The sequence below is a fragment of the Diadema antillarum genome, unplaced genomic scaffold (genome assembly GCF_040938485.1).
Source record: "Diadema antillarum isolate AM-2024a unplaced genomic scaffold, OU_Dant_1.0 scf00000134, whole genome shotgun sequence".
NCBI classification, from domain to species: Eukaryota; Metazoa; Echinodermata; class Echinoidea; order Diadematoida; family Diadematidae; genus Diadema; species Diadema antillarum.
In genome coordinates, this window is record NW_027271023.1 from 4318247 (window position 1) to 4341537 (window position 23291).

A 23291-nucleotide genomic window follows, 5' to 3' on the forward strand; every position below is an offset into this window, starting at 1 on the left:
ACATATGGCTGCGAAAGGATAATGCATATATAGATATCGACTGCACTCAAGGCACACAAGAATAGTACGGCTAAATAATATGGTTCCTGTCTTGATAGGTTTTGCCTGAAATAATTCACTGTATACAGAAGAGGCATTGCATTTTGTTCTCACTTGTAATTAAAATAGATTATCCACTCTAGGTGAGGAAATCTGTTAGTTTACCCAAATCATATGTCAAGACTATTTCAATACCTGCGCAAACTAAAAGCAGAACAGAGGATCAGAATTAGCATTTATAGCCCATCGGCCTACAGGAGCCTGCAAAGCCCAGTACATGTACGAAGTCGGTGCGAATTTGAGGTTCTCACAGATAATGGGCTACGGGCTTATATTAGAGCATAAAAATGGCACCATTCAGGTCCATCAAATAGGCCTATGACAAATCATATTATTTTACAGGGCTCATCACTAACTTTTTACTCTGCGGGCCTGTTCACGCTACTGATATCTTTGAATTTGAAATTTCGGTGCCCGAAACAGAAATGTATTGGACTGAAATAAAAAGAGAACGGAACAATTCATTTTGAAGCAGAGATGATCAATAGGACTGCAAAAAGATAACCTTTATGATAATATGGTGGCCCAACAGCAGTTTTTTAGTGTCCCCAGTGGCCCCAGGCCACAGCTAATGTCAAGCCCCGATATACATATATATTATACAAATATTTGATCAGAATATACACACAATGCAACATATGTACTGCGTCTCATTCTTCTATAGAAGAGAAAATCTCTGCAAGAGTAAGTATATAACAAAACAATAGATAATAATGATCATAGTAAGAGTCCAACATGTTGCAGCTGCAGAAAAAAAATCAGTAGAGCAGCAATAGCATTACTGAGTAGTATATTCCCTTATGTGGGCTTTGCATAATTGATATGGTAACGATGTTAGACATATCTTCACCATGTTCGTGGGTTTTGAGAGACAACGTGTTTGATGGAAAGGCCTGCTTGGCACACACAGTGTGCATACCAACATCACAGTTGTATCATGTCTCTGGAAGCAGTTTTAACTCCTGCAAAACATCAAACTCTACAAAACACTATATTTTATGGGACAGGCTGCTGAGAACAAGACATACAAATGTACTTTATAGCTGGTGAGTGCTATTATGAAAACCAGTTTGACTCATCATGCCATTTCCCATCTAAATCACACACTTTCCATTTTTCTCTTCTATATCTTTGAATGAATCACTTTTATAGGGATATTTGGACCAAATGTCCAAACATGTGGCTTCGAAATAAAAACAAGAAACAAAAATAAAACAAAGTGAAAGAAAAGAATGTGTTTCTGCAGTCAACAATGTGCAAACAAAAAAAGATTTTGTTCTCCCCATTCCTTTGTATTTGGGTGTGTAGGGGGAACTGCTAACATTTGAGCATCACTCATTTCTTAACGGTAAAAGAGCTACAGCCATATCTAACTATCTTAGATTTTACTCACATTTATAATGAAGATAGGGCACAAGAAGTCTGTTGCTGTAAATTGTCAATGGGCTGTCATTTAGAAGCTTTTGGAAAGCATGTGGTAATCTTTGATAACAGTTTAGATTAATGATACTACTTAACAACAATTCAGAAATGATGACACAGCACAAATATGATAACAGAAAATTATCAAAAGTCCATAATCATAATGACATTAAGAACTTCCTTGACAACAAACTTTCAGTGGAATGAATACAGAAGATGATCCTATCAAAAATAACAAATTAATGTGATATTAGCTTTTCTTTTACTCATCAATTATACTTAGTAGCTCTCACTTACCAGCTCTTCCAATAACCATTGACACAATTAAAAAATTCATAGAAATTACAGTTCATACTAAAATGTCACTCAAACTGGTATTTGATATAAGTTGCATAATTAGGTCATTATTGCATTGCATTTTACATGGGAGATGTTCCATAAACTTATTTCCGACATATACAAAGTTATAAAAAAAAGGCAATGGCTCAATGATGTTTGAGCACATACTACCAAATGATTTTGACAAATTTGTAACTACATAAAGGTCCTGCACAAACTGTTTTGTATGACTGAGATGTTTTAAGCAGTTTTTGTGGGATATTGTGACCAATTTCAATTTCAAAAAAAAAAAAATAATAATAATGGCTCATATTCTTTTCTGTAAAGTACACTCTATACCTCAGCAATACATAAATTCACACCATTCAAAAACAGGGAAAGTACACTGCCTCCTTGCATACAAATAGTACACTTACTAACATTAAAAATGACTGTAGCTTCTATGACATTCTTCAGTTTTTGCTTCAGGTATTTACCTAAATTGTTGTTGTTACAATCGATAAACATGTTTAAGTCTTAAAATCAATCCAGTATTAAAATCAATCCAGTAGAAAGTAAAAAGATGCTTCATTCCACTCTGTCATTCAGGGCTCTTCTGCATTAAAGTTGAGATCAGACATAAGTCAGAAAATTAAGCCGAAGTCTCTACATACTGAATTCTGATTGGCCAATACCCAAATAATGGTTGATTTCCTGACTTGTGTTTGATTGCTGCTTTTTATGCAACAGGGCGTAGAAGATGGGTACATGCAATGTCAAAGGTCATTGCTAAGTAGTAAATGAGTTTATGCTGATGGTAAACTTGCCCAAACTATTAACCACTGTTTAATGTGCAACTTTGCTGGAGTGTTCCCCCAACAGATGATTGGTGGAATGAACAGTGCACTTCTTACAAAGGAGGGGAACAGTTGGGATTTGCTCAAATCATTAAACATTTATCTCGTCTTTGAAACCTTAATGAAGTCAAGTCTACTTGTTTCACGTCTGGTATAGACGGCACATCAATACAAACAAACAGATGTTATTACATAAAGGATGGGCCCACAGAAAAAGAAATGCAAAGTATAACTGAACAAAAACTGAAGAATTCTGTGGCAAAGCTGTATGTGTTGTAATACAGGAGAATCATACAGATATGACAGATATGAATCCCACAATAATACAGCTGAAACCTCTCTTTTTTTTTAATTGCATTCCAAATCTCCAAGAATGATTTCAGTGTACTTTCCTGTTATGTTGCACTTTTCTGTACATATTTTTCTTAGTGGGTGATGATAAGCTAAAACATTCCTCTACATTTCATGGCAAAATCTTAAAATTTCTTTCCATCGCTTGAACAAACAAAATGAACAAAAAGAAATAAAATACTGAATGAAATGTGACATTTAAAACTATTGTCACTATTTCACAGAGCCACACAAGCACTCATTTGGAAGCCTTCTTGTCAAAAAACCCTGTATCAAACAGTATGCAATTAAAGGCTACTTTCCCCCCTCGAAAGAAAGAAAGAATGAAAAAGTAAACATACAGCACATCATATTTTTCAATATAATGTATAATGCAATACATCCTATACAGACAATCACCAGTACCAGCGTTTGATAACACAAGATCTATCAATCAAATTGAAAACTGAGTACGAAAAGAGCAATTGCATTGCATCTTAAAATTGATATATCGGGATTGAGTTTGGAGGAAATGCAGCTGATTGCCATGTGCATTGTTGCAGGGGTCCAGATTCAACTTGTAATATCCAGCAGTCGGATGAAACTTTCCAACCAACTCCTGCAGTGCACACACTGTCTATGAGCACTGCGAGAAGTTGATAATGGAGAATGGGGAGGTTGTGGGGAGGGGTGATGGGGGAAAATTGGACAAGTGGGAAGGATGAGGGAGTGGGGTTGGGGCTGAGGATGGAAGGCGCTCAAATTGAAGTTATTTCCGTTGAGTCATTCAGGGTGAGAAACTCTACGAACTGTGCGGGGATGACCCCGCGGCGACCCTCGTGCTCAGCCGTCCACCAATCCATGGAGTCCTGACTAAGAATCTTCAGAATTTGACCAGTGGAAAGACTTAGCTCGGAGGGTCCCTGAAAGGTGGTAGAGAGGAAAGAAAGAAAGTTTTCAAAAAATGTTATCTCTTTGTCCATCTCTCCTCCCTCAAATGGACATCTTTTCCTAAAAGTCATTCACATCTAGTTTAGTTTTTAGTTTATGTTATGGTCGTCTAATTGCACTTTCGCTATGCACATACTCGTACAATGGATTGATCAAACTTGAATTGTTGGGGCAGGGAACTTTGATTATTGTTTCCATGTCAGCAAACTCCAAGAATGCTAGATTGTCAGCATTTTGCAATGCCATCTTCTAAAGCTTGTCTGCTTTTTGAGATCAAGATCCTGTTTTCACAATCATTAGATTGCATTGACTGCAGGAGGAATTTCTGCAGAACATACACCCAGAAATACAAAAGGGATATCTGACTTTTTGATTCATCTTTTCTGTTATCAGGTAAGACAAGGCAGAAGATTTGAATTACATGTAGATTAGACAGGAACGAATACCAAATAAGACAATCAATATAATTATCATGACAGCAGCATCTTGACTATTGGTTTTTGTCAGTGGGTGCTGAACTGAATGATGTGCTGATGTCCTACCAACAAGAGGGGGTTTATGTTACTCTGAAATTGCCACTTTAATATGAACGTCATAATTGATGTTTGATATTCTTACCAAAAATTTGTCTCTTCTGGCAAAAAGTAATGCTGGAAAGTCAAATTTCATCAATCAATAACCTATCTCCATCGATAATTGATGACAAGATATTCACGCAACTTGATATCAATTATGATGTATGAGAGTTCTGATAACATAAAACACAAATTACATTTTTCTATATCCATTCATCATATCACACGATGCATCAAATGTTCATCATGCAAATCAAGTTAATATCTCATTTTAGTAACCATATCATAAACCATGCCATTAGGTATGCAATAATACTGCAGCAAAATAATAATAACACAAGTCATATTTTTACACTAAAGAAAATGATAGAAACAAGAAAAAAGGTAGAGAAAGAACACTGTGACACTGGTACATGTATAATGCAGAAGTATTGCAATATTTTTGATGAATGAGAAATCATAGAATGTGTTAACATAAACAAAATATACCTTTCATGTGACTTTCATGAGAACAGGGAAAATATCAATAAATAATATCTGTGAATGTTTTAGGTTAACAGGAACATTTATCAAACATAAAGGCAAATAATATCCACACAAAAAATCATTACACTCACACAAGAAGCACCATCATGAATATTCTAACCTCCTAGGATTGACAAGATTTTGCAAGAATGTTGACAAAATGTTGAAAAATCCTCGGTCACCATGGTGTGCCATATTCATATACACTGCACCATAAACCTAAGAAAGAATGATGATCTTAAAGGGATGGTACAGTTGCGGCTGAGATGGGGTTTGAGGTTTCCAACATTTTTTCATGATGACTTTTTCAGATGAGAAACCTCTTTAATGAGAATTGGTTTTGAAATGGCTGAGATATCTAAAACAAAAGGGATCCTAATAAAAGGTGGGACCCTTTTAATAGGCTCCCTCTGTTTTACTTTGTTTTTGGATATCTCAGCCATTTCACAACTGATTTCAATAATATATACTTTTAAATCCTCTAGGAATTGTTGGCTTCTTAACATTTCATAAAGTGGTTTCTGAATATCTCGCAAGAAGTTAAAAGCTGAATTCTCACCTCAACCAATACGATACCATCCCTTTAAAATGCATCCTACAAAAAGGATTACCAAGTAGCTGAACTGGAATGGTTACTCAAATTAACATAATACTGCAAACAAACAAATTATGAAAGAAAAAAAAAATCTTTCCAGAAGATGCTTCTGAAATACTTCAAAAGACAGACAAAAAATAAAACTAAAGAATGGAAAGTGACAGTAGGAAAAAAACAGGAGATATGAGAGGACACATCATAATAAAAGGTGATATTTGTTTTATAATATATATATATATATATATATATATATATATATATATATATATATATATATATATATCACTGCAGCCACGGTCATGGTATCTATCACTAGAGAAAAGAACATCTCATGTGTAATATGATGTTGATATAACTCTTGAAGGAGTACCACACTTGGTGATACTCCTCATGTCTAAAAGATCATTAGAGTTAAGAGAAGCCTTTCCACACCCATCACCCCCAGCCCCATCCCCATCCCTCATGTTGGGAATGAGCACCTGAGAGTATTAAGAATTTACTATTGGAATAATGAACTTTAAGTCTATTTCCTTGAGATGCTGTGTGCAAGCCTAACATAATTCAAACAACAGATTTCAAATGTCCTGCGTCCCAAACTTGAAATAAAAAAATACAAATACAAACACAGAAAATGGACACATGCATTATAGTGCACAAGCTAGTTTGCCCTACAGTTCCTAATCAGAAACACAACATTCATCCGATTTATGAAATGAATAAAGATTTGTAAGGAAATGACATGTATACAAGGCTGTACATTCGGTCAGAATCATTCAGAACTGCTGAGAACGTTGTACAGACAATTTCAAAATATGCCAATGCCAGGGTCTTTAAAGGCCTCCATGGTTACAGGGTCACATGTACAAGAATAACCTTGATAAAAATCCAGGTTTTTTATAACATCAAAAAATAATGATAATTATTTCCCCATGTGATTTCAACATTACTCAAAAATCCTGCTCCATGGATGGAAAGAATTTTGTTGAGAACACAATATCTACAAAGTAAGTAAGAAATGTTGATAAAGATTCTAGGATAAAGCAATTTTAAGTGAAATTAGCATGTCTGTCTCTAATTCACAGTAACAAGAGGTGAAAGTTGCAGTTTGCAGCAAACAAATCACATAGAATCAAGCTTTTTTTTTTCTCAGCAGCCTTGTACACTAGACACACTTCTACAAGCATCATTATGTAATTCAGAGCTTTGTCAGTGCTCAAGCACTTACACTTTACTGATGGTTACCTCAAAGTTTGGTCTAAGACCTGTCCAATGTTTTCTGACCTTTTTTATCAGTCATTTTCTATTACTAAAACAAATTCTAATGGCCAAAAAAAAAACACACAAAAGATTGAGAAAGATAACTTGCCACAAGCCAAGGATGGAAGATTGAATGAATTCATGACTACTTGTAAACTGACCTCTATTTCCATAAAATAATGCACAAGTTTTGTTTCTCTACTTTTAGCAGTGAAAACCACGTAGAAGAGGTGCAGCATGAGTGCTGAATTAGCACAGAGCTGGTGAATCAGTTGGTTGGGGCGGTCCTTCAAAAAAAAAGCAAACTTGTGCAGACAAACACAAGATGAAAATTATACAAGTGCACACATTTCTCCTGTGGGCTTCCTCACAACCCTTTCCGAACTGCATGGTGGCATAGAAAAACAAAGAAAGAAAAAGAAACAACCCTTCTGTGGGAAAATTGGGAGTGTGGTGTGTGACTGGAAAGCGCCTTGTGATGTTAGTGTGTTGTGTGGTGAGCTAAGCATCTCACCCCCTTGGTCGGGCAGAGAATAATCTGCGGCCCAGTGTCATAGTGGTCTTTGGAGAGGACTTCGGACTACCCATCTGTTGGCATGGCAACATTTAATTCACAAAAGTAACACTTTTTATTCATAAAGGGAATATAAGCATATGGGGCAAAATGGCCTGTGTATGTCACCTCTTTCATAAGTGATAGTGATAAATTATTTAATAAATAACTGCTACAGCTGTACTTGTCTTGGCCATTCTGTTGTCAATGAAGCAGCCTATTAAACAGTTGGCATGATGACTGAGTTATAAATTGACATTTAATAGCAATATCAAAGGTACCATCATTAGAGGATATGAATATGAAACCATTCCAGTTATATCAGATGGCTTTCATGGTTTATAAACACAGAATATGTTGATATTCCTCAATGTTTGTGGAATATTATTACACCTTTAAAGCTATTTATGAACAAAATCATCAAAGGTGTGAATATGAAACCATTCCAGTAATATCAGATAGGTTTCATGGTTTATAAACACAGAATATGTTGATATTCCTCAATGTTTGTGGAATATTATTACACCTTTAAAGCTATTTATGAACAAAATCATCAAAGGTGTGAATATGAAACCATTCCAGTAATATCAGATAGGTTTCATGGTTTATAAACACAGCATACGTTGAAATTCCTCAATGTTTGAGGAAATCTATTGAACCTTTAAAGCTATGAACACAATCATCAAAGGTATGAATATGAAACCATTCCAGTTATATCAGATAGGTTTCATGGTTTATAAACACAGCTTGTGTTGAAATTCCTCAATGTTTGTGGAACATCATTATTAACCTTTAAAGCTATGAACAAAATCATTAATGTAAGGAAACCAAGGCTGTCGAATCCTAGATTATACATTTTCTCATTCTCAAGTTGATACAAAGCACATCCATATACAACTGAATTAAAAGGAAGTCTCCCCAAGTACACATACATTTTAATCGACTGCAGAGAGACATCAAATGAAACACTGGATGGAAATTTGGGGGAAATTAGACAATACAGTAAAAAATGAAGTCTTTGTACAGTCATTTAAAAAAAAATGACGAAAAGAAAATACAAATGAAATCCCAAAAAATTTTAGTAATCTTTGACATTCAAAGAGCATTTGAAGTTGCCACCAATCTCTTCCAAAAGACATGGACAGTACTATGTACACCGTTGTATCTCAACTTATCAAATCAGCTTGCCACATAAATGTGAACATCTCAACTAAAAAAAAAAAGGTGAAGCTTTCCAAGTTTATTTATAGCCAGGTGCCTTGGCAGGTGAATGATTGAATCACCAATTTCTGCCCCACACAATGGGTTTTTTTCTGTTGTTGTTATTGTTTGTTTCTTTGTTTGTTTATTTGCTTGTCTGTTTGTTTGTTTTCAGACTTTAAATGGAGCATTCAATGCCGGTAGCATCCTAAATTTATGTCCAAAATGGGCAGGTTAATAAATGCCTTCAAAATGAGCCCATTTGTTTACTATTTACACCAATTATACACTGAATGTTTTTTTTCCCCCTTGACAGCCCACAAAAAATAATAACAAAAAATTGCATGATGACATGCTTCACAGTAGAGCGAACTATTCCACTAGCCCATGAGAAAAAAAAAACTACCCTTTATTTCTGTACAGTCTTCACAGATGACTTTTGAGCTTGTGTGTTTTCAGAAAACAAACAGGATGCACATGCGTTAGTGCAGTGCCTCAGACGTACAGTTGTACATCACTTCATAAAATGTGATGGGGCAAATGCGACATCAACTGAACAAAAATCCTTCAGTTCTCCTGCATGTGGTAATTTACATGTAGTGTCCTTTGATAATAAACATTATATTTATGTCACAAAAGCATAAAGACGAGTCATTCTGAAAAAAAAAAAAATGTCACAAATGATTGGAAATTATACAGCACTTCACTCACAAGAGTCCCCCCCCCCCCCCCCCCCCCCTACAGAAAAGTGCATTGTAGAGACACTGGACTAAGATGAGAATGACAGTTCCCTGCTACCATTTTCAGACATACTTCACCCTTGGAACATCTAACTTCATACAATCTGCCTTCAATGGATGCATTCTTGATTACTGCTATCGATATTGAGTAGAACAATCATGATAAAGTTAATAATAATAATAATAATAATAACAATAATAATAATAATAATAATAACAATAATAATAACAGTATCATAAAAGTACGGGAACATGCACGATGCATCATGCTCTAAAGTTTTCCAGAATCTCAACCCTGATCCTGCCTTTGGAAAAGTGTGGAAGAAATAAAGATGGTTCATGCACAATGCAATCACGTCAGACCAAAAAATGCCGTGTCCTAAAGACAGCTGTGCTACATGAGACGATGCGACTGAGCGCCATTCCCGCCGCCAGGCAGCATTTTGGCAGGCATGAGATGAGGGCGGACCAACCTTCACCATGGCAACAGTGCATGTGAGTGACAGGTGGCGGACGGATGAGACGGGGACAACACAAATACAATCCTAAAAGCCACGCAGGAAATTAGTGAGCTGGCAAACAAAAAAACAAAGATATGGTGAATGGGTGGAAAAGTATTCTCAGACTATCACGGCACAAGAATCAGAACCCTGCATTACATCAATTTAGAGAGACTTGTAGTCATAGCAACTATTTACTTATGTTTTTGTGTGTGTTAATATAATGCAGGCAAGTCGAATTTAATGGAAATATAATGTTAAGATTTGTCACTTAACTATCATCATCATGAATACATGTACTTAGACAGCACTATGGAGCCTACATGTTGAACTACTACAAATTAATGCAATTTGAAAGTGTCTTCATTACTTGTTTGCTTGTGCTCACACTGCTGCTGCAATGTGATTGAAACTGTGACTCATTATTACTTGTGCTACTGTAGTGCCCTGATACTTGTCATTTTTCTATGATTTCATCCAGTGCCCCTGGTACTTTTCATTTTCCTATGATGATTTCATCAATGCCATAAGGAAAATGAAAGTCTCTTGAAGATATCATTTTTCAAAGACTCTGTAGTCAGAAACCCTTGACTTTTTCCCACCACAATCTTTAAAATACCCAGGCTGGTGACATCCTTGTCTCATATTCATTGCTATTTCCTATTTGCAGATACCATCCATTCCATACAATGAATCTTCCTGTCCTTTTCCACAGCACACAGTTTCCCCTGCTCAAGTTACACCCTACACTGAATCCCGCTTCTCAAAACTAACATTCTCATCTGATCATATCCTTAACTTTACAAAGAAACAAAACAGAGCAAATCAATGTTCACCAGTGTCAACTACATCATGCTCTTCATCACAAGAGGGGGAAAAAGCAAGTTTTTTTTTCAGTTAAAAGGCAGTGAGATATACAATGTGTTGCACTATGAGCTCTCTACGCGTAATTTCTGAACACCATGATTGCTTCTGCACTATTCAAACACATATACAACCAAATGCATTGCTTGATACAAAACGCACAAAGTTTTCACTACGAGTAGCTCAGCAATAGAGTGCATAGACTGTGTAGTGAATATACAAAATGAATTTGATGCTATGCTAAATACTATTCTAGCACTCTACACATAAACTTCACCAGCACTGTTCAACTGTTGCAGATCAAGCAACTTTCTAAAGCACAATGAAAAAAAAAAACATATTGAAGGCAAAAAACCCACACATATATTTCAGATGAAAAAAAGGAGGGGAAACTGTTATATACTACAATGTTCAGTGAAGGTTAATATAAAAAGTCTTTTTTTTTCATTAATAAAATAATAAAATTTTCTTATTTTTTAAGGACAAAAAAATGTACTGGTTGGCAGCCCTGCTACTCTAGGCACTAAATGAGCATATTTTGGGCAAGAAACTTCTTATCTTGTGTAGATAGCTTTCTGATAACTTAGTTCTAATTTGTTGAGATAGGCAAACATTCATGGCATTGCATTAATCATACAGAGTTGAAAAATTGAGGAATGACAGTGTGGAAAAAAAATGAATTTCTAGAGTTTGTAGAGTTCCTGAAGTATAAATGGCAGCCAGTGAGCAAAACTAATTAGACTATCTACCTTTTGGTTAGTAAGCCATTTCCTAGTCTAAACCTTACTTGCAGACACCTTTTTTTTTGGGGGGGGGGGGGATAACAGCTTTCCATGAAATTGAGAAAGAAGTTGCAGACTATTTCCCCCTTCTTTGTGGTTTTAGGAAAAACATAATTCACACTTTGGATGTATACACACAAACAAAAAAGGGAATAAATGGTCAACTGACAAGCAAAAATGCAAAAATGCCATCCAGTGGAAACCGCTGTGGGCAGATGAGCACAATCACATTTATGCATATACAATGCAGCTGCACAACTTAACATTTCCACTGTGTTCCAAACTACAAACATGAAGATACTGCCAGAACCTATATGCAGGCTACACATTTACTTCTAGTATGATAACATAGACTTACCTTGCCATCTATTTTTACTACACTTGATTTTACTTCATGGCAATCACTCCTAAGAGAATTGTTTTGTGTAGGAGTTTGAAAAAAAAGAGACAAAATATCAAAATGTGACGAAATGCCGAACACATCATGCATCTAAACATAACTATTATTGTGATAATACTCACAAAACAGAGCACTCCTTATATAATGAACACAGTTATAACATAATTTTTGATGTAATGAAGTTAAAATTCAGGTCCCCAAATTATCATATACCTTTATAATTATACTTTACTGTTCAGTTATACTGCAATTTCGATATGACAGAAAAAAAAACTGCCTATGAATGATTAAAGATTCTGTGCAGTCACTGCTGGATGAGAAGACTACTGAAGTTTTTGATGTCACATACATAGAATGATGTAAGGATAATACAGAGAGAATTCCATAAAATGTCATTTTCTGGAAAAAGGAACACATTCTCTTAACATGTTACTGATGTTTGTTAGGGGTACTGTTATTTCCCCTGCCTTCTGAAAGAGGCAATGACACTTAAAAAAATCATAACTTTTTAAACAGATTGTCTGATTTTTTCCTCAAACTTTCACTTATAAATGTGTTATACTAATTGCTGAATTCACTCAATCCACATGTATGTATATTAAGGTGAACTTGTCCTTTTAAATGAACTAGGATGTATGCCTGTTGCATACTTCATGATCTCACATTTCTTACATTACTCAATCTATCTACTGGTAGTATGCTGGATATTTGCACATCACATTCACGCATGCATTGCTTTTTATATTTCTACAGAGATTATAAGAATAGCACCGATACCCCCTCTACATTTCACACCGAGCATAAATTTCCCATCACTTCAGGCATGATTCACAACTATGACTCAAAGACATGGACCATAAATCTCATCTTGATACCTTACACACTTGAAAGTAAATGTTGTTATTTCTAAAGTAGGCTAAGACAATGCAGTCATTTTCAGTGTTATTGAAGCACAGTCTTCAGCATCAAGATTCTGCAGTACATCAATCTTTAACTAGACTGAACAGATTTCACATTCCCACAGGGAAAATAAAAATAACATGATCAGTTTATCTTCATCATTTCATCACATAATCAAGAAACCTAGCACAAATTCTATGGTTATAGCACAATGCTCATTGGCTGAGCCCTTTATAAAAGCCTGGGTCTGAACAAAGACTGGGATTGAACTATGACTGAATATAATTTTGCATGTTTAGTCTTTCTTTTTTTTTCCCTTTTCTTTTTTTTAACATACGACAGAAATAGAAACATCAGCAGGGAGGAGAACACATATTAACCTTTTGAGGACAGACTGATTTTGCTACAACACACATTTCCCATAGACACCTGCCCGAGTATACTCGGAACTCGACCTCAACGGGCTAAATGAGTGTGACACAGGTGAGGTGCTTTGTCCAACCCTTAAATGCTCCTGACCAACCACCTTTACGGACTGTCCATCCTGGACTACTCTCTGTTAGCTCAGGGTACACCATCCCAATCCCAGTGGTCAGAAACAGTCAAAGTCAGTATGGCAAAGGACAGTGAATGTATCTCAGAAGCAATGAGCTAATTCTAAGCAAGAGATTATCAAGTAGAGGGGTGAAGGCTGAGGTGTGAGTTTTCTTCAATTGTCTTCCTCTATAATCGCACCTGCTGATCTATAATTTAACAAACATGCCCCGTGGTTCCTTTTTTCCCCTACATGTTTGTTAAATTATAGATAGGCAGTTGTGATTTTACAAATTTCATTTGTTCATTTGTACAGGGAGACAAACTGACGAAAACTCACACCTCAAGCTAATTCTACTTGAAAATTATGATCTACACCTGCTGGCAAAAATAATGTTATTATAAACTACCAGTACAATATCTCATATTGACATATAAATGACATTTAAAATGTGCTTTACATCTTTAATAGCATCCTTTTAAAAGCAATAATGAAAGTGAGAGATAAACTGGAAATCTGCTTCATGATTTGAAAGGATAACATCCTGCATATGCTTCTGAGGTTAATGAAGTGTGAATGCAAAACCAAATAATTATGTAAAAGACGTAACTGGCTGATCTACTATCAGGTCCAGTTTTGGAAAACTAGTTGGATGCTGATGAAAGAACAACAGCAAGTTCTGGCTAAAGTGCTCAGGCACACAAAGGGATAAAACATCTCAGTGTGTGCCTTTCCGGCTCCTGAACAATAAGTTTGTCGATAGAGACACTGCATCCATCTGACCATGAGTCAATGGTTCTCATACGTATCCGAAACCAAGAGTTAGATACGCAGTATGTACTTTGAGGAGCGTGTGAACAGCTGTCCAATTAATAAGGATGCACATACACCACACAGGCAAGATAAAGCTAAATGATAGCAGTGATACTAATCAACCGTTCTATTTGTCCGGTTCTGGTCGAACAATTTATTGTGATGGCCTTTCCGTGACAGCACCACAAATCTTATTTGGAAAAGTTGCTAATTTGATATTTTTTAAGAGTGGTACATTTCTGCATGATTCTGCTTTTCGATACAGCTCATCCATCATGCCAAGTTTTGCTAAAGTTTTCACTTTTCTGTTTTCCGTATTTCAAAGATTTTCTTTGAGAAGGTGGTAGCCTCATGAGTCAATCTTTTGTTTTCTTTGTTTTTAATAGTAATGGTACTTGTTGCACATCTAAAACAGCAAATGAGTTTGTTTCACTGGTGTCAGCTTGGGAATTCCAGTGAGACCACTTATCAATGTTGGCAAGGAGTCATATTTAAAGGGATCGTACAGTTTTAATTGAGACCTAATTTCAGGTTTCTAACATTTTTTGGTGAGATAATGAGAAACCTCTTATGAAATATGAAAGAGCATGTAATTCTATGAAGAATTTGACGTTTATTTGATGAAAATTGGTTTTGAAATGGCTGAGATATCCCAAAAAGAGCCATTCTAATAAAGTGTGGGACCCATACTTTATTACAATTGCTTTGTTTTACTTTGTTTTTGGATGTTTCAGTCATTCCAAACCCGATTTTCATCAAATAAACTTTGAATTCCTCTTAAAATAGTATGCTCTGTACTATATCATAAATGTTTTCTTGGTATCTCGCAAAAAGTTAAAAGCCCAATTCTCATCTCCACCAATACTGTACCATCCCTTTAAAGCGTGACTTTCATCTATATGTACAAAATTCTCACAATCTAATTGTTGAGTTTAAATGAAGTGGAACATGTGTATGTGTGCACATATGTGTGTTTGTGAATGATTAATTACAATGGGGGAAGGGGTCCTTGGGAAATGTAACAACAGGATTCCAAGTTGGCCATTTCTCTCTTTTGTATTATACTTTGTAAGCTGCATCTTTGCAATACAACAAATTATGAATGACTACCACAGAACTTTAGAAAAAGAAATCTGTCACTTCATTCATGAACTATTCAAAATGAAAGCCATCTTAATACCTTAAAGTTAAATTGAACACTATACATTCCTAATGTCCACAGATAACTCAATTGTTATCAATATTTTCTGTTTATTTGTGACCCTGCACCTCAAAACAAACAAAAAGTCGCCAGACATGAATTTTTAGTTAAGACCATATTCTGAAAGAGCAGATTTTAAGCTGTAAAATGATGTATAACTCAAATCAAATGGACTCTCCTAACCTATCTAAATACTGGAAAGAAAGCACAAACTCAGGAAAAGTGTGAACTGAGAAAAGAGGCTCTGAAGTACAGTGTCTATTCAAACGCTTAATCTTTACCAAACTGTGCTGGCTGTGTGATGAATGGGACAAAAAACAGGAAGTAAACCACCAGAGTAACAACAATGAAGGTATTATTAGATTAAACTGAAATTAAGCATGCCTCATTAACACATTCTGACCATAATTAATGCCAACTTTCAAAGCAGTAGCACTATCCTTTCAAAAGTTATTAGAGTTGAAAGTGAAGAGTGTGGACAAGGTTTTTCAGAAATGAAAAAGGGATTCTAAAGACACACCTAATCACACTATTCTACCAAAAATGTTCGAGATAAACTTGAAAAAAAAAACACACACTTTCCTGCCCTTTTTATGATACCAAATTTTAGCATAATGTAAAAGAAAATATCAAAAAGTCAAGTTGGGCTAGGTTGACCCATTTCACTTATTTTCAGTCCTCACGCAAAATCAGTGTGTGCGACTTTATGTTCATTTTGAGGTGCATGGTCACATTTTTCTTTGTGAGGATTCAAACTTAAGCCACACTTATGTTCTCTGACACATTTGAAAATATGCACCATATATTTCACTCATCTTACAGTAAGTGTAGTGCCATGATAATCAACCTATTGATTGTGGGCATCTTCAGCAAGACAAGACAAGTAATACATGTATCTCTGAGGAGGATTCTCATGTTCACATGATTTCGATCTCCCACAACACTTTTTGTAGTGTTGCAAAGTGACTTGTTCTTTGGATTTTGGTATTCCCATCCCTTGCCCCGATCCAACCTTGAAACAAAATATAAGAGAAAAAGCTCTAGGAAAAGTCCTTCCACGTTTGGCTGTCATCTATAACTCCATTGCGCACACTGTACACGTGTCTACCTGTTAGGTGCTACAAATGTGCTAGCATCAAATGCTGTCTCTCTTAATACTATCAGCAAACTCTTCACACATAATGTCAATGGCAGATTGGGATTGTGGTCGCGAGAAGGTTAGAGTACATTGCAACAAATATGATAGCAGGTGACAGAATCCTATAATGCATGTCTTAATTGAACCCTTTTTATACTAGCTAAACACACACATACAAACACAAATACAGACCACACACCACACACATACATACAGACACAAACACTCCACGATCTTACGTAATCAAATCACAGGTTATCTTCATCATACGATACCCAGCGGGCGAGATCCTAAATGCACAAGTGGGCGAAGAAATGTCACCTTTACTTGCGGAGCAGACCCAAGCTTGTCTAGCAGAAAGGTATTCACATGTTTAAAAACCTGCTATAGACTTCAATAGCATGCACCTGCTGTTGAACATTTTCTGTATTGTTACCAGATGTAATATGTAGGTCTCTGTGTATGCAAAATATTGTGTCTAATGAAGAGGGGTTTCTAGAGAAAGTCCTGTGGTTTTGTAGGACCTTTCACTAAGACTTGCGTGGTCACAGCGAACACAAGTACTGTACCCTGAAACAAGCATTCCTCTGAGTTGTAAATAGCAAATGTATGATATTGAACAGCAACCACAATTATTAACCACTAAAAGTGAATTGATTTTTTGCTATCTTAAGGATGTACAATACTGTATGCCTACATCATTGGGCACTTCAATACTGTATAAGCTGTTATTTTCAAGCACAGATGTTTTCACCAATGAGGAGGTCAAAGACATCTACTATATGTGACCGTGCACCTCAAAACGAACATAAAGTCGCACACACTGATTTTGCGCGAGGACTAAAAATAAGTGAAATGGGTCAACCTAGCCCAACTTGACTTTTTCATATTTTCTGAAAGAGCGGGTCTTCTTTCACATTATGCTAAAATTTGGTATCATAAAACAGGCAGGAAAGTGTGTTTTTTTAGCAGTTTATCTCGAACATTTTTGGTAGAATAGTGTGATTAGGTGTGTCTTTAGAATCCCTTTTTCATTTCTGAAAAACCTTGTCCACACTCTTCAATTTCAACTCTAATAACTTTTGAACGGATAGTGCTACTGCTTTGAAAGTTGGCATTAATTATGGACAGAATGTGTTAATGAGGCATGCTTAATTTCAGTTTAATCTGATAATCCCTTCATTGTTGTTACTCTGGTGGTTTACTTCCTGTTTTTTTGTCCCATTCATTGCACAGCCAGCACGGTTTGGTAAAGATTAAGCGCTTGAATAGACACTGTACTTCAAAGCCTCTTTTCTCAGTTCACACTTTTCCTGAGTTTGTGCTTTCTTTCCGATGTTTAGATAGGTTAGGAGAGTCCATTTGATTTGATTTATACATCATTTTAAAGCTTAAAGTCTGCTCTTTCAAAATATGGTCTTAACTGAAAATTCATGTCTGGCGACGTTTTGTTTGTTTTGAGGTGCAGGGTCACATATGTTGTTTTCATAATTTTGACATTTTGTGACAGCCTCAATATTTTCTAATCATACCTGCTGAAACTTTTGAAACTCTAATATTGTACACCATGTATATACACCAGGGGCCCGTTGCATAAAACTTACCATACTACCGTCAAAATTAGGCGTCACAGCCAATCAGCATCAAGGATTATAAAATTTACCACTAATCTGAAGACTTACTGCTAGAAAGGAGCGGTAAGTCCAGCGGTAAGGGTTTTATGCAATAGGGCCCAGATATTTCTACACATGTCCGGAAGAACAGATAGATAGCTAGATAGATATAAGAGTGTTTGACAAACAGAAGGATACAATTGTACACATGAAATATATAGAATATAGAACAGAAGCATCAAGGGTGGAAATAAAGAAAAGCTGCTGACATATGACAAAAGTCCACACTCAAGTTAATGAATTCTTGCATTGAGTTGCATTTTTTTTTTATTACAACTGATTGACAAATTTGTCAAACACTTGTAAGAAGCCCATTCATTCACATTTTTATGACTTGTCACTTGGATTTGTTTGTTTTCTTTATGTATTTTTATATAATTGTGTGTGTGTGTGTGTGTATGTATGTATGTATGTATTTCCTTTCTGCCAAGTTTCTTTCTAGATGATTCATAAAGTGAGAAGCTCTCCTTTACCTGGGCTTTATAGTCAAACCGTGCCCGGACTAAGGTTTGCATAGACCCCGCACTGGACTGGGGCGGAGGTGAATCCACGGCGGCGTAAAGTGGGTCTAGCGGGATGAAACAAGCCAAAATAATTGAAAAATCAGAATGAAATGAGTGGGATGAATTACAGAAATCTGAAGGAGAGAGAGAAAGAAAAACAAAACAAACAAAACAAAAACACAAAAATATGACGGTTAGAATTGAACAATAAAAAGCGTTTGGGGCTGATGAGAAGTCCACAACTCACATGCACTGATGAGGGGAAAAACAAAAAAGTTTTGTAGCCAGGGAAACAAAGAGAATGACCACAGGAAAAAAAAAGGATGATATGTTTCTTGCACACACAGATCATAAAGGGTACTGTTGTTATATACACAGATTGTATCTCCATTATCTGTTGATTAGTAAAGGTGTCAAAATGGAATTGCAACAATGCAAATGCAAAGATCATGGCAGCTTCATGTTAAAGTATTTGATGACAAGATTTTATTAAAATATGCCCTCTTTACATTGCAGTAGCAAAAGGATATGTTTAAACTCAATTTTGAACAAATATAAGTGAATGTGTATATACCATTCATGAAAACATACAATCAGATATTCATGCATGCTTCATCACAAAAGAGGTATAAAAATGGGATCGAAACAGACTGTTATTCATTTTTGTTTTGAATGTAGATCATCATAAATAGTAACATTCATTTTCAAGATTTCATTTACTATGGGAAAGAAGAGACCAGCAGTAACAGTGCTTGCCAGAACAGCACACATTGCCATCATGGCCCTCCACCTGAGGCAAACTATTCAAAAAATCTTGGAATATGGGAGTGGATTCAGGCCCCTCGGGAAACACTATATTTTAAGGTTCTTAGGCCTCAATATATGGGCCCGTCTGGGGTTACCACTAATATTTGTAAAAAATTATAATCCCCCCCCCCCCCCATTTACGATTTCTCCCAAGTTATATCAAAATCTAGACCCCAGGATTCAAGAAGATGAAAATATCGAAAATTATGAAAGGTCAGAGAATTTGGGGGTATTTGGACCATGCCCCAGGAGTCCCCATGGGGTACCATTACCATTTATACAAAATATGACCCCCCCCCCCAACTGATGTCTCCTGACAAGTTTTGTAGATGTCTAGCAACCTGTTTTTAAGAAGATAATAAAAATGTCAAAAACTAAGAAAATCAGCTCATTTTGCATATTTGTGACCCTGCATCACAATACCAACAAAAAGTCACCAGACATGGATTCTCAGTTAAGTGCAGATTCTAAAAGAGCAGACTGTAAGCTTTAAAGGGATTTATGACTCAATTATAATAAATGGACTCCCCTGACCCTATCTAAATATTGGAAAGAAAGCACACACTGGAAAAGTGTGAACTGAGAAAAGAGGCTCTGAAGTAGAGTCTATCCAAGCACTTTAAACCCATTGAGGACAGACTGATTTAGCTACAACACGTATTTCTCATAGAGCCCTGCCCAAGTATACTCAGGACTCATCCTTAACAGGTTAATTTTTACCAAGCCATGCTCGCTGTGCAATGAATGGGACACAAAACAGCATGTAAACCACCGCAGCAACAATAATGAAGGGATTATCAGATTATGCTGAAATTGACCATGCTTTATTAACACATTCTGTCCATGATTAATGCCAACTTTCAAAGCACTAGCAATATCTTTTCAAAATTTATTAGAGTTGAAAGTGAAGAGTGCACAAAAGATTTTCAAGAAATGAAAAGGGGTCCCTGAGACATACCTGATCTCACTACTTTACAGAAAAAAGGGTTGTAGAAAACTGCTTAAAACACACTTTCCCATTTACTTTTATGATCCTTAACTTTGGAATAATGTAGAAGAATAGCTCTTTCAAAAAAACAACATGAAAAACTCAAGATGGACTTGGTTGATCCGTTTCACCTATTCTGAGTCCTCAAGTAAAATCAAGGGGTGCGACTTTTTGTTGGTTTTGTGATGCACGGTCACAGTTTGGCCCCATCCTAGGTGATTCCTATATGGTACCTCCCTATGTTGTACTCTTTATGATTCCATCTCTTCATGAAATTCCAGTCTGAGTTATTTAGAAGATTTTTTAAAAGTATTTGAAAAAACATGAAAATTTGCTCAGTTGGGATATTCAGGTCCCGCTCTGTGGGTCTCTGGGGGCCCCTGGGGCCCCACCAACATTGTACAAACTATAATCCCCTCCCCTCATCGGTCATCGATTCCTGCCAAGCTACGTACGTCAGAATCCACCCTCCAATTTTGGAGAAGAAGACGAAAATCTGAAAGCGTTTTGCACATATACGAATGACAGATGGTGCATGACGTACAACACACTGTACTCAATACAGACACAGAGCAGTAAACAATAGCATTTGGCTTGATTTGGCTCATACATACATGTATGTGCCAAAAAAAGCTTGAGCATTTTTTTTTTTTTTGGATGGCATGCTAGTATACATTGTACATTCAAAGCAATGAATCAAAAAAAAAATGTAACAGTTGCTTGCTTGGATTTTCTGGACTTGCCACTTACTGTCTGGCTGTTTAAAACTATAAATTCCCTCACAGAGAATTCTATGTAATAGAGTAATGCCAAGTGAGTTTTGTGAAACCAACTGCTTATTTTTATTGTGACTAATTGCCCTTAATTGACATAAATATACAACCACTACTTGTATTCAGTGTTTTGAGTAATAGCTATGATATAAAAATCATGGGCATACATATTTGGGTGGGGATCAGTCACTTCAAAATGTCAAGAATCATTTATTTGAACAACTGTCTATTCATTTATTGTGATTGATTGACAAATTGCCCTTTGTCAACGTAAATGAGCATTCATTTTCCATTCATTTTCCACACCTGAATCTCGACAGACACAATTAAATCTAGCCAGAGAAAAACATTGACCACCTGCATTCATGCAGCATGATGGGATTGCACGGATTGGTAGGGGTAACAATATGGCACCTAAAGTGTGTAATACTGGCCATGCTCTGAATGCACACTGTTTTGCTGCTGGCAAGCAGTCCACATCCAAGTACCACCACCGTTTCCATGGAAACCAAAACTTTTTCTTTTTCAAAAGCACCATTTGCTAAGATATTTTGAACATGTTATCAAACCAGTCAAAACTGGAATGTAATCACCTATTAAAGGAATAAATAAAAAAAATCCAGCTCTGTCTTCCTTTTGTTTCAACCGATAACTGAAGGTTATAATCTGATAAAGGGGCATGGTATGGTCTTTTGCTGGTCATATGAAATAAAAAATCTTGATATATGCCTTTGTGATGAGATTACCTCAATCACAACAAGAGGTTTAGCAAAACAGCAACACATACATGTAATTATGCACAGGCCTACAAAGCATTCATGAGTACTTCCCAACTTCTGAAAAATTTGAGGTCATTCGCTGGTTACTGCTACATTCTGAAAATATTTAAACTTCCTTATTCCATTTTAATCTGGTAAAAATTTCCACCAATTCAGTCATCAAATACATTGTAGATCTTTTTCATTTCACATCAAATTAGCAAATTAATGCAATTGTTTAGTTTCATCAAATGATCCCAAACCACAACTTCTCTGAACTAGAGTATCCCAATGCAATCAATGGTCTTTTTTCATTTAATTTCCAAAGGGGGAAAGTAAAATGTCTAAAAAATTCAAAAAAAAAATTCTGGTGGGCCAAACTGACAATTTTCAGGAATTCCTCAGCAAGGACACATGGCCATAGCAAAATTTTTCTAGGCGAGAAATCAGTTTGATTCAGACTCGTTACAAAATATGATTAATTGCATAACCGATTAATTGTTATACCCTTGCTGGTTAGTCCACAACATCAATATGGAGGGACACAATGCAGACAATGGGAAATGAAATCTGTGGTTAGGATGATACTGAAGGGGGGTGTAAGATGTGGTACCATCTGAACATGAACATGTCAGTCACGATGTACAAAGGTGTATTAATGTCACTGGCAAATCAAAACCATGTTTGCATTAAATATTTCAGCTTTGTTTGGGGAGATGATTCCTGGGTGCCGCCTTCCAATACTCACCAAAGTTCCTGTGTACGAGCGGATGTGGGTGTGAATGTTCTGTCACAATGTGCAACACGTTTATGTCAAATTAAGTGCAAGTTACACAACACTGTTAATAAATATGCCAAGAAAATTCACACTGATTATGACCACTTCATTACTTCCCAACACTCAGAACATATATATCTCAATTCAAAGAAGTAGTTTGAATCAAATCCATGACCAAAATTTCAGCAAAATACACAGCTGTACAATGTACATGCACATGCCACCGGTGTATTAACTACAGTGTACAAATGTATCTGATGTCTGTTGGCATATATGCCACCATTCGTGCACATTTACGCAATCAAAAAGTACATAGCAGTAATCCATGGACAAGATTCAAACTACTAGGTGAATTTGGGCCTTAATGTCAAGGTAAATGTCACTTAATATCACTGGTGCCAAAGACTGGCTGACACAAAGTAACTTTGAAATGAGCCTCAGTCAGCTGTTTGTGTT

At 36.1% G+C, this 23291-nt stretch overlaps 1 protein-coding gene across 3 annotated transcripts in view; it reads right to left on the reverse strand.

The window, feature by feature from the left end:
* Window positions 1-2684: 2684 nt before the first annotated feature.
* Window positions 2685-23291, reverse strand: part of LOC139720919 (proline-serine-threonine phosphatase-interacting protein 1-like) — a 91946-nt gene continuing 71339 nt past the window's right edge. The window contains exons 11-13 of one of the 3 annotated variants that reach the window (XM_071632251.1): window positions 18702-18796; window positions 7444-7517; window positions 3882-3949 (exon numbers count right to left, since the gene is read on the reverse strand). In XM_071632251.1, coding sequence (XP_071488352.1) covers window positions 3934-3949; window positions 7444-7517; window positions 18702-18796 — 185 coding nt within the window. In that variant the 3' untranslated portion in view covers window positions 3882-3933. Of the gene's footprint in view, window positions 3950-7443; window positions 7518-11926; window positions 11976-18701; window positions 18797-23291 lie in introns of all 3 variants that reach the window. The other 2 variants (XM_071632252.1, XM_071632250.1) reach the window with 2 other exon arrangements.